Source organism: Salvelinus fontinalis, chromosome 26 (genome assembly GCF_029448725.1).
Source record: "Salvelinus fontinalis isolate EN_2023a chromosome 26, ASM2944872v1, whole genome shotgun sequence".
Taxonomy (NCBI): domain Eukaryota; kingdom Metazoa; phylum Chordata; class Actinopteri; order Salmoniformes; family Salmonidae; genus Salvelinus; species Salvelinus fontinalis.
This window is the reverse complement of record NC_074690.1, coordinates 19,480,970-19,498,904: the sequence shown is the minus strand read 5'-3', so window position 1 is coordinate 19,498,904 and position 17,935 is coordinate 19,480,970. Positions and strand designations below refer to the sequence as shown.

At 41.7% G+C, this 17,935-nt stretch overlaps 1 protein-coding gene across 1 annotated transcript; it reads right to left on the bottom strand.

The window, feature by feature from the left end:
* Nucleotides 1-13,164: 13,164 nt before the first annotated feature.
* On the bottom strand, nucleotides 13,165-17,703 carry LOC129823847 (40S ribosomal protein S28). Its single transcript, XM_055882883.1, has 4 exons — nucleotides 17,625-17,703; nucleotides 17,295-17,342; nucleotides 15,245-15,367; nucleotides 13,165-13,289 (listed from the first exon to the last, which is right to left on the bottom strand). Exons 1-3 carry the CDS (start codon nucleotides 17,661-17,663, stop codon nucleotides 15,245-15,247), a joined length of 210 nt encoding a protein of 69 aa, XP_055738858.1. The 5' UTR covers nucleotides 17,664-17,703; the 3' UTR covers nucleotides 13,165-13,289.
* Between the last annotated feature and the right edge of the window lie 232 nt (nucleotides 17,704-17,935).

Below are 17,935 nucleotides of genomic sequence, written 5' to 3'. Positions count from 1 at the left end.
GGGGCTATTTTGCTTCCACTGGTCCTGGGGCCCTTGTTAAGGTTTTGCCAATAATTATGTATCTGACTGTACTTCTTAATAAACTGAATATCATTTCAAGTCTAGATTTGTTTTGAAGCCAGTACAGAGAAAACACGGAGAAAAAGCTATTTTAGCCAGCCTAATTGTATGGCTGGGATAAATTGAAGCCGGTTGCGGTTGTGTGAAGTCACTGGCACTGTGTTGGACGTCAGGAGGAACGTGCTGTATGATTTGGCTTGAGGTGCTCCTCTGTTAGACTTGCTGTGAGGTAGGAGCAGTGTGAGAATTAGGGGAAAGTTCACGCATAGAAAATGCCCAAGTTAAGGCAATTCCCAACATTTAGATGTAACACCCGTGCTGGAAGCACGGGGAGCACGTAGGCGATTCATGACCTGGGGCCAGACCACAAAGAAAAGGAATTAACCCTCTCTTGTCTGCACCGGAGGCTAAGTAGGTGAAAGGTAACCGGCAGATTTTTTACTGTGCTTGGCAGGGAAAAATCACTGCAGTTGAACTATAGATCATTACTAACGCTGCTGAAATTTAACAAACATCCGTTAGTTTGATTAAGGATCAGGGAGTTTATGAAGACGTTCAAAGAACAATCATTTTTATACAAAAATAGTATTTTGTTGCCCAATCTTAGGAAGGATATAGATTTACTCTTACTTTTTGTACGACTTGCCTAAGCCAAATTAGTTATCAAATAACATTTATAAGGTCAGAGTAACTGACAGAGACTAGTTGAATGGAAATAGATGTGTTGCTGAAGGCTTCTGTAGAGCCGGAAAAGCTGACAATTATTTGTCTGTGGCAGGAACATGCAAGAAAGAACATTGTAGCCTATCCACAAACGTGCAGTCATACTGTATCTCAGGACTAGTAATATTGAATAATGTTAACACAAATTGAACTAAAATACTCACTATTTACTGATTTTAAATGGAAGGAATGTGCATGTGCTTCTGGGACATTACCGATGGAGTGAGGAGGGGTCCTTAGAATTTGGGGGTGTAAAAGACAGCGGTGCTTCAGGGGACTGGAAGGGTCCCCAAGCCTTCCACTCCCTTCCTGCTGGAGCATGCAAACCAAGCCATGACTTGGCCTGCTGATGTCTGAGAAACGGCAGGTTTTCTGGAAGCCAGATGGGAGAGGAAGTTGCCCACTACTTACTGTTTGAACATGTAGTTATGCTAGTGTTTCACTGATAGTGTGACTGACGGACTGTGTCACGAACCACAGAATGTTCTAATCACATAAGGGTCATTCAGTCAATGTTAAATGTTGGCTTTAAATATGTTTTACAGATGTTACTATATTGCCTATATTTAGATAGTTTCTTATTTGGGGATGTTTAATCCCCATGGGTACAATATATTTTTGCAGTGATTGAGAGAGGAATGACACAAAAGACAGCTGCAATAAGTCAACCTTTCCTGTCTTGGAAATGTCAGTTTGTTACTACAGTGTAATTACCATTCCACAATGAAACATGTACTTTGAATTAATACCTCAAGCCCTGTTTTTATCATAAGTGACTGTCAGAGTGTAATGGTTAAGTTGTTTCCATGAACAATCACCTTACTCTTTAACATTGTTGTCCCTAACCAAACAAGATTCTATTGATTTCAGTGTTATTTACATTATGGAAGAGAACCAGCATACACAATATAAACCAAGGAAGGAAGGACTCAATATTCCCTGTCAATAGTTATATGCAGGACATTCCTAGGAGACTGGCTAAACAGGGGTTTTAACTAAGAAAGTCAACGATGCTTTAGGCTATGGGAATCTGGCGCCTTCCAGCCGTCTGTGACTGATCATCACTGGAACCACACCTACAGCTGCTTATTAAATTCCAAAATGGCCGCTCTCTCAGAATGACGACCTTTTACCTAGATTCTAAATGCAGAACATCTGTATGGCCCACTGAAGTCCAACAGTCATTCACATATAGGGAAGGATGGATACCACATGCTCAAAATGAATGTTGAAATGGTGGACCATGGTTTCCATGGATATGAGATTGTCTTTATTTGTTTAAACTTTGTTTCCACATTTTTATACATATTTATTTTTTTCCCTTACAATGTACACTGGACAAACTGTTCAAAAATAACATATTATATTAGAATTGAGTAACTAAAGAAATGAATTGATATTCAATGGATGGAATCACTCCATTGGATTCATACTCCTAATTTCTGTCAGATGACTAATGCTGTATTGTCAGGAATTGTCCTACCTAGGTATGTAGCTAAATATACAGAAAGCTGCCAAAATAAAGGAAACACCAACATAAAGTGTCTTAATAGGGCATTGGGCCACCACAAGAGCTTCCATTTTTTATTTAACCAGGGAAGTCAGTTAAGAACAAATTCTTATTTACAATGACGGCCTACCCCGGCCAAACCTTATGGGACTCCCAATCACGGCCGGTTGTGATACAGCCTGGAATTGAACCAGGGTCTGTAGTGACACCTCAAGCACTGAGATGCAGTGCAGACCACTGCACCACTTCAATGCGCCTTGGCATAGATTCTACTATTGTCTCTATTGGAGAGATGCGACAACATTCTTCCATAGGAAATTCCATAATTTGTTGTTTTGTTGATGGTGTTGGAAAACACTGTCTCAGTTGCCACTCCAGAATCTCAAATAAGTGTTCAATTTGTTTGAGATCTGGTGACTGAGACACACACACCCTTTAAACCCCCTATGCTCCTTTGAGACCCTGTTTCAGAGTCAGTCTCTTCTAGCCATGGTAGCCAAAATAATGGGCCACTGGGCATTTATATACATTATCCAAAGCATGATGGGATGTTAATTGCTTAATTAACTCAGGAACCATACCTATGTTGAAGTACCTGCTTTCAATATACTTTGTATCCCTCATTTACTCATATGTTTACTTTAATTTGGCAGTAGTACGGGTAGTATGTTTGTCTCGTGACGACAAGACGTAACATCTCCTTCCTGAGTACTTGCAGTGGCTCTGCATTCAATGATGTTGGAGGCAGTTTATGGTAGATAAATTAACATAAAATTATCTGGCAACTGCTCTGATGGACATTCCTGCAGTCAGCGTGCCAATTGCACGCTCCCTCAAAACCTGAGATATCTGTGTCATTGTGTTGTGTGACAGAACTGCACAATTTAGAGTGGCCTTTTGCACCTGTGTAATGATCATGCTGTTTAACCAGCTTCTTGATATGTCACACCTGTCAGGTGGATGGATTATCTTGGCAGAGGAGAAATGCTCACTAACAGGGATATAAACAAATTTGTGCACCAAATTTGAGAGAAATAAGCTTTTTGTTCTCTTTTTATTTCAGCTCATGAAACATGGAACCGACACTTTACATGTTGCGTTTATATTTCTGTTTGTGTATTTCATGTATGATGCTACACATAATTGTTGATGGGATAACTACCCAATCATTTTATTATTTTGTTGTCTAGTATAGGATCGATGGAGGATCTCATTTGCTCATTTTGTAAATGAAAAACATCCTAAGATTACAAAACTGTTGTTCAGGTTCAAATGGCACATGGCGTTCTGGTGAGTCAGTGCTCATTTTGTGGTGCTGGGAATACAAAAACATTTACACAGGCAGCCCAATTCTGATAATTTCCCCCCTAATTGGTCTTTTGACCAAGCACATCAGATCTTTTCACATAAGTTATTTTTCAGAGCTGATCTGATTGGTCAAAATACCAATTAGTGAAAGAAAAGATCAGAATTGGGCTGCCTGTGTAAACGCAGCCTAAGTCATTGGCATATATCACTCCTCTCCTCTCCACCATGATAGCTGATGTGTGGTGAGCGTTCTGGCACAAAATGGTTGCCGTGTATCACCCAAATGGGTGCTAGACATTGGTGGTGGAAGAGGTGAGTTTCCTACCTTACTATTCAAACCGCTTTGAGAACCTACTGTAAGTGGAAATATAAATGCAATCAATTATTATTACTGATACAAACGCAGAGCTAATTGGGGATATTTTAGTACCGGTAAATGTATTATTTGCATAGTGTAAGTTGGAGGGTCATGCAAGGAAAAGCACACTCTTGCCCTCTTGTAGCAGGGGCCGCATCCGTGGTTGTCCCACTGCTCTATCCTCAGTCTAAATACCACATCACATTCAAGCCAGGACTGGTTTTCCCCTCATCCCGAGAGATGAGAAATATTTAATATGACTGCTGCGTACTCGGCACCTCCCAAGCAGCAGTGGATAGAGAAAGGATTTCCTGTGAGGGCTCAGCAGATGCTGTCTATCTTGGACGGGAACGGTCCCCTGTGTATAGGAACCCACCTCAGAGGCACGCTCTTCAACGTTTGACCGCTGCTTCTTTATGAGTTCATTGTGCCAAACTTCCTCTCAGATTTGCTTTTGTAACCTCTTGTGCACCTCCTACTAAAGTCCATATGTGAGTCATGTAACATGCTCCGTTCTTTAAAGATGTAACCTAGGTCACAGAATATGTACAGTACATACACTGAGTGTACAAAATATTAAGAACACCTGCTCTTTCCATGATATAGACTGACCAGGTGGATTCAGGTGAAAGCTATGATCCCTTATTGATGTCACTTGTTAAATCTACTTCAATCATTGTAGATGAAGGGGAGGAGACACGTTAAAGAAGGATTTTTAAGCCTTGAGACAACGGAAAAACATGGATTGTGTATGTGTGCCATTCAGAGGGTGAATGGGTAAGACAAAATATCTAAATGCCTTTGAACGGGGCATGGTAGTAGGTGACAGGCGTACTGGTTTGTGTTAAGAATTGCAACGCTGCTGAGTGTTTCACTCTCAACAGTTTCCTGTGTGTATCAAGAATGGTCCACCACCCAAAGGACATCCATACAACTTGACACAACTGTGGGAAGCATTGGAGTCAACATGGGCCAGCATCCCTGTCGAATATTTTCAACACCTTGTAGAGGTGAACAGAATAATCCAAATTTAACCGTATAGGATATCTTTTCAGTTTTTAACATAGGAAATATAAGGATAAGAGTGTATTCATATTCACAATACTTGTCTAAACTCTGGGAGTACTGACATGACGTTGCATACAATTATGTAAAAAGAAACACAATGATACTTATAACGTTGCAAAATAACAAAACGGTGCAACATCTTAATATGAATAATATAGTACCATACCACCCTTCTTTCACACAGCTTACTATGCCATGTGCCTCAGCAGAATGTGCCTGTCAGCCTGCCATTCTCTGTCCTTACATACCATCACCTCACACACCTTAGCTAAGAATAATTATGATTACAACTCTTTGTATAAAAGCCATACGAAGTCTGAAATCATTCCAAAAAGTGCATGTGCATTTTGAGTGACCTCTGTCTTTCTGCTACTCAATGGTTAAAGAAATGTTGACCCAATGCATCTATGGAGGGTTTTGAAAAAAGACGATGCGTTTTCTGGTAAGATAGCACAAAGTCATTTTTTCTCTCCCCAATTTCGTGGTATCCAATTGGTAGTTACAGTCTTGTTGCAACTCCCGTACGGACCCTGGAGAGGCAAAGGTCAAAATCCGTGCTTCCTCTGAAACACAACCCAACCACACTGCCCACTTAAACCAGAAGTTAGCCGCACCAATGTGTCGGAGGAAACACCGTACACCTGGCAACCATGTCAGCATGCACTGCTCCCGGCCCTTCACAGGAATTCGCTATAGCGCGATGGGACAAGGACATCCCCTCCAGCCAAACCCTGCCCTAACTCAGACGACGCTGGGTCAATTGTGCACCAGGCTCCCGGTCGCAGCTGGCTGCAACAGAACCTGGACTCGAACCAGGATCTCTAGTGGCACAGCTAGCATTGCGAGGCAGTGCCTTAGACCACTGCGCCACTCGGGAGGCCACAAAGTAATTATTAGCTAATTATTAGGTAATATGCATTTTACCAATTAATTTCTAAGTATAGACCAGCTAAATAGCAAACTATAAAATAAAGGCATTTCTGAAACTAATCTGGCGCCCCTTTTGGATCCCACACTCTGATCAAACATACCGCGTAGCTGGATGTCGGCCCTGTGACCCTCTTGGTGGTATTTGCACAGGTCATGTTTGGCTGCCAAATAGATGCAATGGCTGTGTGCACAGCAGCGATGCTCTGTCCCAGGGTCACCTCCAATGTCACTGGCTGATTCATTAAGGGATGACACAGGTTTGGTATGCCTGAACATGTCAAGGGCCAATTCAGCATGCACCCTGCATGCTCAGAGGTACCCCCAGTAAGCATGGGCAACAGCTGTTCTTCAGCTCGGTTGTGTCAAGTGCCAAAATGCCCAGGGTTTACTGGCATGCTTACTGGAAAACATGCTTACAAGCCAAAGTGAGGGTAGATAGTGTGTGGGTGTTATAACTCAAGTTTAACACAAGCAGGTAGCCTAACGGTTAACCACTTTGGGCCAGTAACTGAAAGGCTGCTGTTTCGAATCCCTGAGTTGACTAAATTAAAAATCTGTTGATGTACCATTGAGCAAGGCATTTAACCCTAGTTGCTCTGGATAAGAGTGTTGGCCAAATCAGGGTTTCCCAAACTTTATCCTGCCCCCCCCCCCCCCCCCCCCTGGGTGCATATTTATTTTTTCATCAAGCCTTTGATTATTAGCCTTTATTAGTGCTAGGGCAAAACCCCAAATCTGTGCTAAATTACAAAAATGTACTGTAAAATGTAAATGTTGGTGTCTTTTCATGTTCCAGCTTCTTAGAAAGAGGAGAGATGAAGATTCTGCTGGTTGCATACATACACATAGACAGCACAGAAGGTTGGTGGCACCTTAATTGGGGAGAACGGGCTCGTGGTAATGGCTGGAGCGGAATCAGTGGAACGGTATCAAATACATCAAACACATGGTTTCCATGTGGTTGATGTCATTCCATTTGCGCTGTTCCGAACATTATTATAGACAGGAATATGATCTAGGGAATTTTTCCTAGCCACTGTGCTTCTACATCTGCATTGCTTGCTGTTTGGGGTTTTAGGCACCAGGCAGTGCAGAGAACACAGTTCATCGGCTTCATCACAGCAGTGTTTACTAAAGAAGAGAGGCTTTTTTTTACACTCCCCATAGCACAAAAACAGGTCTAACAATAACAGCAACATGTCTGACCCTGCCTTGTGGCTCCAACAGGCAGTCGCTCTTTGCACCTGCTATTTGCACTGCTACTTTGTTGCCACTTTGTTGAGTAGTGGGAATTGTGGGAAACTGATCCAACATATGCGACGTGGAGGACTGCACCTTTGAAAATAAATGGTTCTAGATTTCATTGACTTATGGAATGCTATTTGTATGAGCTAGTGAAAAGTGAAAAGTCTGAGTGCTATGAGGAAATTATTTGTTTCTGTGGCTGGTGTTGTAGTCCTAAAGCGTTCTTTCTCATTCCTACTGTCTTATGGTCACAGTAATCTCGGTTAACCCAGATCTAAAGTCTTGGTCAGGCACTCTATTAATTTCTGGGTCCATACTTATCAAGAGAAGAGATAGAACACGGATTGGAACCAGAACGAAGAGCTTCAGCCTCTCTCTTGGCAAGTTAGGGACAAGTTGTCTCATGCAGTTGTCTCATGCATCACGTTGTGTCATGACAGATCTACGGTAACATTTATGTTTACGTAGTCTGTCCACTAGAGATCATGGTCACACATGTTGAGGACATACACACGTTCTCTTCCCCATTGTTAATGTCCTTCTCATGCACACAGGATCGACGTTGGCAGCCTTAGGCTGAAGTTATTTTCAGGTTATTGGGCTAGTAAAAGTTCACCACATCCTAATTTGGAATTTTCTGTGCATGACGTCAATGGAAATTAGTGTTCCTTTCCTCTGTTTTTGTTTCTTTTTGTCTTTCAACTTAATTAATGTGCTTTGCTTATGCCCCCAATCTGTTTGAACTTGGACTCCCTCTTGGAGCTTAATTTCAACAGGTCGTGCTGCAATTAGTGGCAGGAAATGGATGCTCTGTGCTTAAGGGTGCACTGCAGTTTAGAGAAGCAGTAAATGTCCGCTAGTTACCTCGGAGGTGATTGTCTGAAGGCCTTTCTCTGTGGTCCCAAGGGCCCCATTAGTAAATGTGAGTACCTTGACCGGGGTCAGTGTCAGGGCAGTAAATCAGAGGCCCCTCTTCCCCACGAGGTACCCTGACCCGACCACAGCACGTCCTGCTACACAGCATGAGGGGTGGGGGGCTATCCTTAAGCCAACCTGTTTGTCGTGCCAAGTGTCTGATGAAAACTTTTCATAATCACCCCTAGCGTAGTGGCCATCTATTGGTCGGATGAAGCTAGTCTTACATAAATGAATCTCCATTTGACAATCTTCATTAGACAATCGTCATTGTACATCATGACTTTTAATTAAGTCTCCAAGGTCTGTGATACAATAGTTAGATAAAGCATAGGGTGTACAACATTGGTTAATCAAGGGCCAGAGTGTGGGCCTAAGCTGTTTTTGTTTGCTATTGCCTTATAATTACGTTGAAGCTTGGGCAACCAGTTTTGTGGAGTGCTATTAAATCTAATGAATTGCCAAGGACAAAAGAACAGGAGTTGTACCTCTGAATGTACAAACCTCATATGCAGAGAGCACAGTAAACATTACTTCACGAGATAACTTGTCTCAACAAGTACATCAGCTCCAGCGGTCGGCATTGTATTGTTGACTATGACATACCCTGCAGACAAGTCACCCAGCTGTTTTTCCTCCTGCTCTGTACAAGTAGATGCCTTGAAGGCCTGTAGACAAAGAGGGAGTGGCCTTGGTATGGAGCTGTTAGGGGGGGTGGGGAGATAGAGGGAGAAGGAGAGAAAAAAAACACCTGCCACCCACTGATCGAGATGGTTCACTTAGGAGTGGTGTGGTGTGATGAGAAATTAGGTGACACCTTTTTGTTTTCACCCCTTTTGGAAATGTATTCAGACCCCTTGACTTTTTCCACATTTTGTTACGTTACAGCTGTCACGTATACTCCCTCTCCGGCCTCTAGGTCATCGGGCTGCTGACTATCCCGCACACCTGTCACCATCGTCTCCTGTGCCTCATGACACTCACCTGGACTCCATCACCTTGATTATCTTCCCTATATCTGTCACTCCCCTTGGTTCTTTCCTCAGGTGTTATTGACTCTGTTTTCATGTCGGTGCGTTGTTTGTGTTTCGTGTTTATTGTTTCTTTTATTTATTAAAACACTCCCTGTATTTGCTTCCCGACACTCAGCGCACTCATTACAACAGCCTTATTCTAAAATTGATTAAATCTTTTTTTCTCTTCAATCTTCACACAATATCACATAATGACAAAGCAAAAACAGGTTTTTAGAAATTTTTGCAAATGTATTAAAAATAAAAAACTTCAATATAACATTTACCATGATTATTCAGACCCTTTACTCAGTACTTTGTTGAAGCACCTTTGGCAGCGATTACAGCCTCACGTCTTCTTGGGTATGACACTACAAGCTTGGCACATCTGTATTTGGGGAGTTTCTCCCATTCTTCTTCTGCAGATCCTCTCAAGCTCTGTCAGGTTGGATGGGGAGCATCTTTGCTTTTTATTGACCATAACCTGATCAGGGAAACTTTTGGCTCTTTTCCCTGGTCAAGACCCATGAACCTAAAAAGTGGGGTAAACTCACAAAACCTAGTTGTCTTGCAAGTTTAAATATTATTTCATGAATGAACACCAAATATTTAGCACTACGTCTTCCACCCGCCTGCCTTCTGAGAAATGACCGTGCACAGGATGCCAGATGATACCATGTTATCAAGGCAAAGGGTGGCTATTTGAAGAATCTCAAATGTAAAATATATTTTGATTTGTTTAACACTTTTTTTCCCGTTACTACATGATTCCATATGTGTTATTTCATAGTTTTGATTATTCTACAATGTAGAAAATAGTAAAAAGAAAAGAAAAACCCTTGAATGAGTAGGTGTTCTAAAACTTTTGACTGGTAGTGTAGGTCATTGTTATTTGTGTCGAGTTGTTGATCCACAGAACAGGTGCATTGCTCTACTAGTCTAGACAAGTCCTTTCTGTCATCCTTTTAACCTAATTGTCAAAATGGTTTCCACATTCGCCAAATGCCCTCTCTTGAACAAGACACAGCATTGTGATAAAGTTACATAAGAGCTCACATTATGAAAGTAATGAATCAGATAATCATCATCATTATTTACCAGAAGACAACAAAAATCACATTTGATCGGATAAGAAGAATGAGACATTCAAAAGCATGAAAGGCAATGATAGACAACGGAGTTCAGACATAAATGATTTAAAGGAATATGTGACATTTGTCACAATATCAGGAAGCATAATAATGTCACTCAAGATCAATTTAGATGACATTCATAAATGACCATTTTGGTCTCAAAAGACGATAGCACAAACAGTACATCCATCTACAGTAGTTGTTGGAAATAGGTCAGACATAAGTGTTAGGCTACAGAATAGACAGCATTTTCACCAACAACCAACCAGAGGTGTTGAAAAGGTACACAGGAAAAGGAATACTTTGAGATCACTCAAACTGCCCACTGAGACTGGAATTCAAACCAGCACCGTAGAAAAATACCGTTAGTGCACGTCACAACTTAAGTCACTGTTTAGTGTGTGAAACAATCCAAAATGATTGCATTTTGATGAAAAGCTGTATTTTCTTGCAGTGTTTTGAATGTTTGCTTGAATCTGGCCCTAAATATTGCAAACAGGGAGTTTATGAGTTCTGTATGGTAGTGATTTTTCATGTAACAAATTGGTGTAAAATTAACCCCGTGGCAGTAAACAAAATTCCATCTGGAGGACCACACCGAAAATAGTCCTGGAGTTAAACTAGGAACGATGCTTCCCTCTACTGGACATGAGCTAACTCAACATGAAGTTGATATTTCATCATTACGAATAACTTCAACAGCAACAACATGGTAGTTTCGTGACATGTTAGAACTAATTGGCAACTCATGTTACTAAAACAACCTGCAGACAGAAAATTAATGGTTTAAACTTCTGCAATGATAGTTCGTCAATAAACATTCAATAATAAAAAGGGTAGGCTAAATGTTTCCAGAAATTATAGTAAATATGATTTGAGCATAAAGTATTTGATTTAAGATTCTGGAGCACTGAAACTACATTTGGGTATGGCTAAGGGCTATAAGGGCTATATCCTGTCGTTCTCAACTAACATCAAGGCGGTGGCCCGTTCCTGTAGGTTCATGCTCTACAACATCCGCAGAGTACGACCCTGCCTCACACAGGAAGCGGCGCAGGTCCTAATCCAGGCACTTGTCATCTCCCGTCTGGATTACTGCAACTCGCTGTTGGCTGGGCTCCCTGCCTGTGCCATTAAACCCCTACAACTCATCCAGAACGCCGCAGCCCGACTGGTGTTCAACCTTCCCAAGTTCTCTCACGTCCCTCCGCTCTCTCCACTGGCTTCCAGTTGAAGCTCGCATCCGCTACAAGACCATGGTGCTTACCTACGGAGCTGTGAGGGGAACGGCACCTCAGTACCTTCAGGCTCTGATCAGGCCCTACACCCAAACAAGGGCACTGCGTTCATCCACCTCTGGCCTGCTCGCCTCCCTACCACTGAGGAAGTACAGTTCCCGCTCAGCCCAGTCAAAACTGTTCGCTGCTCTGGCACCCCAATGGTGGAACAAACTTCCCCACGACGCCAGGACAGCGGAGTCAATCACCACCTTCCGGAGACACCTGAAACCCCACCTCTTTAAGGAATACCTAGGATAGGATAAAGTAATCCTTCTGACCCCCCCCCCCCCCCCCCTTAAAAGATTTAGATGCACTATTGTAAAGTGGCTGTTCCACTGGATGTCATAAGGTGAACGCACTAATTTGTAAGTCGCTCTGGATAAGAGCGTCTGCTAAATGACTTAAATGTAATGTAAATGTATAAGGACAAGCTAAAAAAATAGAACACGTCTACCCTGAAAAAAGCTAGTCAACACAGCAACACATTAGGGCAGGGTTTACCACACTGTCCTGGTGCCTCCCCTGGGTACACGTTTTGGTTTTTGCCTTACACTACACAACTGCTTCAAATAATCAGTGTGATGAGTTTGTTATTTGAAACAGCTGTGTAGTGCTAGGGCAAAAACCAAAACATGCACCCAGGACAGCTTGGAAAACTCTGAACAAAGGAATTGAGGAAATGTTTGGCACTTCCCATTAACACTATGATACGATTGACAAGACTATCCTGTCAGTCCGTTTAACAAAATTGGATACATCAATGTCAGCACTATACTGTAGTATGGTGTCAGGAATATCCCCTTTCATAGGCCAATACCATATGTTACCACAGCCTTCCTTACCTGAAATAAACCCTGATCTGACGTAAAAGGATAGGTGAAGTCTATCATGGAACCCTTGCAAGCCACCCTGATCTCACGAGCTTACATGAATGGGTCGCTGCACGAGGCCAGTGAAACAATTGTGTAAGCTTGTGAGATCATGGTGGCTTGCGAGGCTACCCTTGCTCTACAATCATTCTAGATATTGGAGCAGTAAGGACTTTATGATTCGGTCAGGCAACAAAACCCAGCCTAACTAAAACAGCAAAGTGTCACATGATGTACAAACTGATTTCACATTCCACTTCATAAATATTTCAATCTAATGGCCATACAATATTTCTACAGTGGCAATGGGCCACTGTGTACTCAAATAGTCCAAGTACAGGCTGAAGTTCACCCATGCACCACCTACCCACCCCTGTAGATCTGAAACTATTAATAGGTGTAAGCAACATGGTGAAGATTTCATCCAATCCAATTCTATCAAATCTACCAAGGGGGCATGTTCAGTTTAATATTTAAAACACAGCAGAACATTCCAGAGACAATGTAAAGTACATCACATGGTTCCAGTGATGACTGCTGCTACTTCATCCCCTGTACTTCAAATTCAGCACCTGTATTACATTTTTTTTGCAGTACGAGGTGTGAATTCTATGTTGTAATAGGATAATCCAAATCACAAGTTGGCATTAATACCATATTATAGAAAAGAGAGTACATTAAAATAAACAACCAAGTGCAGATCTCAGAACACGTCTACACATGTTGGCCATTGAACAGAAAAATGACAAATCTTTGCCTTGAACAACATTTTATTTAATTAACTTTGCACAAGTGAGACGTGGGGCCATTTTTAGGTGTACTGATGGGGTGTCATCTCCAGAGGCTTTCGTTTGGCATCGCACATCTTCCCCGACCACTGCAAGGAAAGAGGGAATTCATTAATTTACGCACATAGCTAACACTTTGAAAAAGCTAAATAACATGACCTCAACTTGTCCCTGGGATGATGCACATGGAAGTAGAGATGAATGATTTCTCAGTCCACCTACACCATTATTCACATACTATGAAGCAGTAATTTTAGTGGTTGTAGTGAGTCGTTCTGAGTTCCCTCGAGGGCCATGGCCAGCAGCCTTGGTATTTAGTTCCCTTAGCTTCTGGTGCCAAGAACATTACATCAGTGAGTGTACTTGCACTGGTGGCAGTCTAAAAGCCGACCAAAAACATTACACTTCAGGAATGGAAACCACTGCTGCAGGATTGTTCCAGCCCTACTTGGGCTCCCGAGTGAAGCAGCGGTCTAAGCCACTACAGACACCCTGGTTCAATTCCAGGCTGTATCACAACCGGCCGTGATTGGGAGTCCCATAGTGTCGGCGCACAATTGTCCCAGCATCATCCGGGTTTGGCTGGTGTAGGCCGTCATTGTAAACAAGAATTTGTTCTTAACCTCACTAGGGTAGGGGGCACTATTTTCACCTCCGGATGAAAACCGTGCTTAAAGTAAACTGCCTGTTACTCAGGCCCAGAAGCTATGATATGCATATAATTGGTAGATTTGGATAGAAAACTCTAAAGTTCCTAAAACTGTTAAAATAATGCCTGTGAGTATAACAGAACTGATATGGCAGACGAAACACTGAGGACAACCCCCCCCCCCCCCCCCCCAAAGTCAGCGCACCACTATTTTCAATGGCTAGTATTTTAATAATAAGGCCAAGTCCTCCCAGATTGCAATTCCTAGGGCTTCCACTAAATGTCAACAGTCTTTAGAAAGAGTTTCAGGCTGGTTTTTGGAAAAGTTTTTCTAGGTGGCTCCCATTTTGGCTGTTGTGTTTCCAAGCGTGTGGAGGAAAGCGCGTTTTCTTATTTATCTCCGGTAATGAACATACTATTCTCCGTCTTAAATTGTATTGTTTATTTGCGTATTAGGATACCCAAGGTTTGATTATAAACGTTGTTTGACTTGTTTGGAAAAGTTTATTAGTAACGTTTGGGATTCATTATGTATGCATTTTGATGGAGGGAAACTGAGTGTATTATTGACTGAAGCGTGCCAGCTAAACTGAGTTATGGATATAAAGGACATTATCGAACAAAAGGACCATTTGTGATATAACTGACCTTTTAGTGCCAACAGAAGAAGATCAAAGGCATTTTTTATATTGCTATTTATGACTTGTCGCACATGCTTGGTTGAAATATGATTTTCATGTGTTTGTATGCGGGGTGCTGTCCTCAGATAATCGCATGGTTTGCTTTCGCCGTAAAGCCTCTTTGAAATCTGACACAGCGGCTGGATTAACAAGAAGTTTAGCTTTATTTTGATGTATAACATATGTTTTCAAGAATGTTAAATATTTGAATTTCACGCTCTGCAATTTCACTGGATGTTGGCCAGGTGGGACGCTACCGTTCCACATACCCTAGCGAGGTTAACTGACTTGCATAGTTAAATAAAAATAAATAAACAAACAAACACAACTGCGCCTCAGGACCATGATTAACTGAATCAGGTGTGATAAGGTTAAAGCAAAACCATGTGCACACAACTACTTTCTAAGAGTACATTTGAAGGCCCTTACTATACTTGAAATCTAAGTTCAGGTTAAACGGGGAAAAAATTGTTGAACATATTTTTTGCAATATTTCAAGTACTCCAATTATTATTTTTTACTTAATGTGGTTGTTTCTACGTAACAACGGTATGAAATTATTTAAAAAACAATTTCGTTTTGGGCTTACTCGAGGTCAATTTGCAGTGTAAAAATTATTATAATTATGTTTAGGCCGCCCGACCATTTGCTCTGACAAAATCGGCCCGTGGCTTAATCTAGTTGCCTGCCCCAACTTTGTATGAATAGTACACACCTATCGTAGCCTCCTGGCTTCCCTTTCAGACTCCAGAAGTGTCAACACATCGCCTTCTCTGACTGGCCCCTTCACATTCCTGATGATGGACCGGTTGCTGTCATCCATGAACTCCACACGGACCTGAAAGAGAAAGGCAGGATACATTAGAACAGGGTTTCCCAAACTAGGGATTGCAAGAGAATCTGCGCTTGCGTAATAAACCGTGGTTTTAGTTTGATTCCCACAAATGTGGCCTAGTAGAAGTTAATGACCTAAGGCTTGTATTTGTGTGTTTATTATATTATAATTAAGTCTGATTTGATATTTGGTAGAGCAGTCTGAGCGGTGGTAGGCAGCAGGATATATTATGACTTCAAGCCTATCAACTCCCGAGATTAGGCTGGCAATACTATAGTATAAGACCATCCAATAGTCAAAGGTATATGAAATACAAATGGTAGAGAGAAATAGTCCTATAATACTCCAACCTAAAACTTCTTAACTGGGAATATTGAAGACTCATGTTAAAATGAACCACCAGCTTTCATATGTTCTGAGCAAGGAACTGAAACATTAGCTTTTTTACTTGGCACATATTGCACTTTTACTTTCTCCAACACGGTTTTAGCATTATTTAAAACAAATGGAACATGTTTCATTATTTATTTGAGACCGAAGATTTTTTTATGTATTATATTAAGTTTTTTTTTTTTTTTTAAGTGTTCATTCAGTATTGTTGTAATTGTCATTATTACAAATGTATATCTAAAAATTGTCTGATTAATCGGTATCCGCTTTTTTCAGTCCTCCAATAAATCGCTATCAGCGTTGAAAAATCATAATCGGTCGAGCTCTAATCCAGAGAATCCCAAACATGCTCAACGAGTGACATTGCCTGGTGAGTATGCAGGCCATGGAAGAACTGGTACCTTTTCAGCTTCCAGAAATTGTGTACAGATCCTCGCGACATAGGGCCGTGCATTATGCTGAAACATGATGGCGGCGGATGAATGGCACGACAACGGGCCTCAGGATCTCATCACAGACCTCTGCATTCAAAATTGCCATCGATAAAATGCAATTGTGTTAGTTGTCCGTAGCTTATGCCTACCCATACCATAACCCCACCATGGGGCACTCTGTTCACATCAGCAAACCACTCGCCCACACAATGCCATAACCAGCGTCTGCCATCTGCCTGTTACAGTTGAAACCAGGTCTGATCTGTGAAGAGCACACGTCACCACAGCGTGCCAGTGGACATTGAAGGTGATCATTTGCCCACTAAAGTTGGTTACGACGACAAACTGCAGTGCAGTCAAGATCCTGGTGAGCTCGAGGAGCATGCAGATGACCTTTCCTGAGACAGTTTGACAGTTCTTCGGGTGTGCAAACCCACAGTTTCATCAGCTGTCAGGTGCTTCTTCTTTCATCAGAAGAAGCCAGGTGTGGAGGTCCTGGGCTATCATGGTTACACGTGGTCTGCAGTTGTGAGGCTGTTTTAGTGGCCCTTTGTCCCCAGCAAAAAGTGCACCTGTGTAATTATCATGCTGTTTAATCAGCGTCTAGATATGCCACACCTGTGAGGTGGATGGATTATCTTGACAAAGGAGAAATGCTCACTAACAGGGATGTAAACAAATATGTGCGCAACATTTGAGAGAAGTAAGCTTTTTGTGCGTATGGAACATTTCTGGGATTTTTATTTCAGCTCATGAAACATGGGACCAACACTTTACATGTTATGTTTATATTTTTTGTTCAGTGTAGTTTCTCAGGGATGAGATGCACAACATCTGTCAATACTTTGGATTTTCCATGAAATGCTACATAGCTAGTTGGCCGACTAGTGACCTCAAATGACACCAACAGTCTACCTATACATGACAATCTTAGGCATTAGCATGTGGCATAGCCAGAAGAACTACAGAATGTGAGAGCTGAAGGACTAGTTTTCTGCACAAGGCGTCACCATTAGCTAACTTGCCATTGACATTCTTCTCAACTGGTTGGGTTGGCTAGAAAGCCAAAACTTTAACGTTCACTTTTTCAGAATGTAGTAACATACCTGGGTACACTGCCCCTGGGAACCCGTTCTCCCGAGCACCTTGGTGACCTGGAGAAGAAATTGAAACAGACAATTACACAACTGGGGTAAAGGGAGGGGGAAATAAAGAGCGTGTTCTTTAGCTATCGAGTTGTTAGCTACAGTAACTAGCAAATGGCTGCTGTAGTATTCCCAGCACGCGCAGGCCACCGAGCAATGAGGACCGATGCTCCGTTCAAGTATAAACGTGGTATTAACTTACCAAAAATGAGCTCAAATGAAACAATGAGTATTTACGAATTTAAATGTTCATGTATTTAAGATATTTCACAAAGGATTGGATTTTCTTACTCTAGCAAGCTTGATCGGCTGCACGCGGCTGGCATCCATATTGTCAGGTTAGACCGGAAAGGAAGTCACGTGGTGCGCAGTACAGTATATATTCAAGCTGTAATACAAAATATTTTAACCTCTTAATAAATCTACACACTTTATATTTTATTTATATTTTACATGACCTGCGTTTAAAAATAAATTTCCCTGAATTAAAAACATCGCCTATGTAAAAGAAGTGTAGATTTCCAGTTCCGGTAAACTGGTTCATTCATGCCGCATTCACATGCTCTACTATGAAACTGAACTAGGAAACGCTGACATTTCCT

Coding starts and splice junctions, on each gene's coding strand:
- LOC129823847 (XM_055882883.1), bottom strand. CDS start 17,663: ATGGATGCCAGCCGCGTGCAGCCGATCAAGCTTGCTAGA. Junction 17,343..17,624: donor AGCCGATCAAGCTTGCTAGA/GTAAGAAAATCC, acceptor TTTCTTCTCCAG/GTCACCAAGGTGCTCGGGAG. Junction 15,368..17,294: donor CCCAGGGGCAGTGTACCCAG/GTATGTTACTAC, acceptor TTTCTCTTTCAG/GTCCGTGTGGAGTTCATGGA.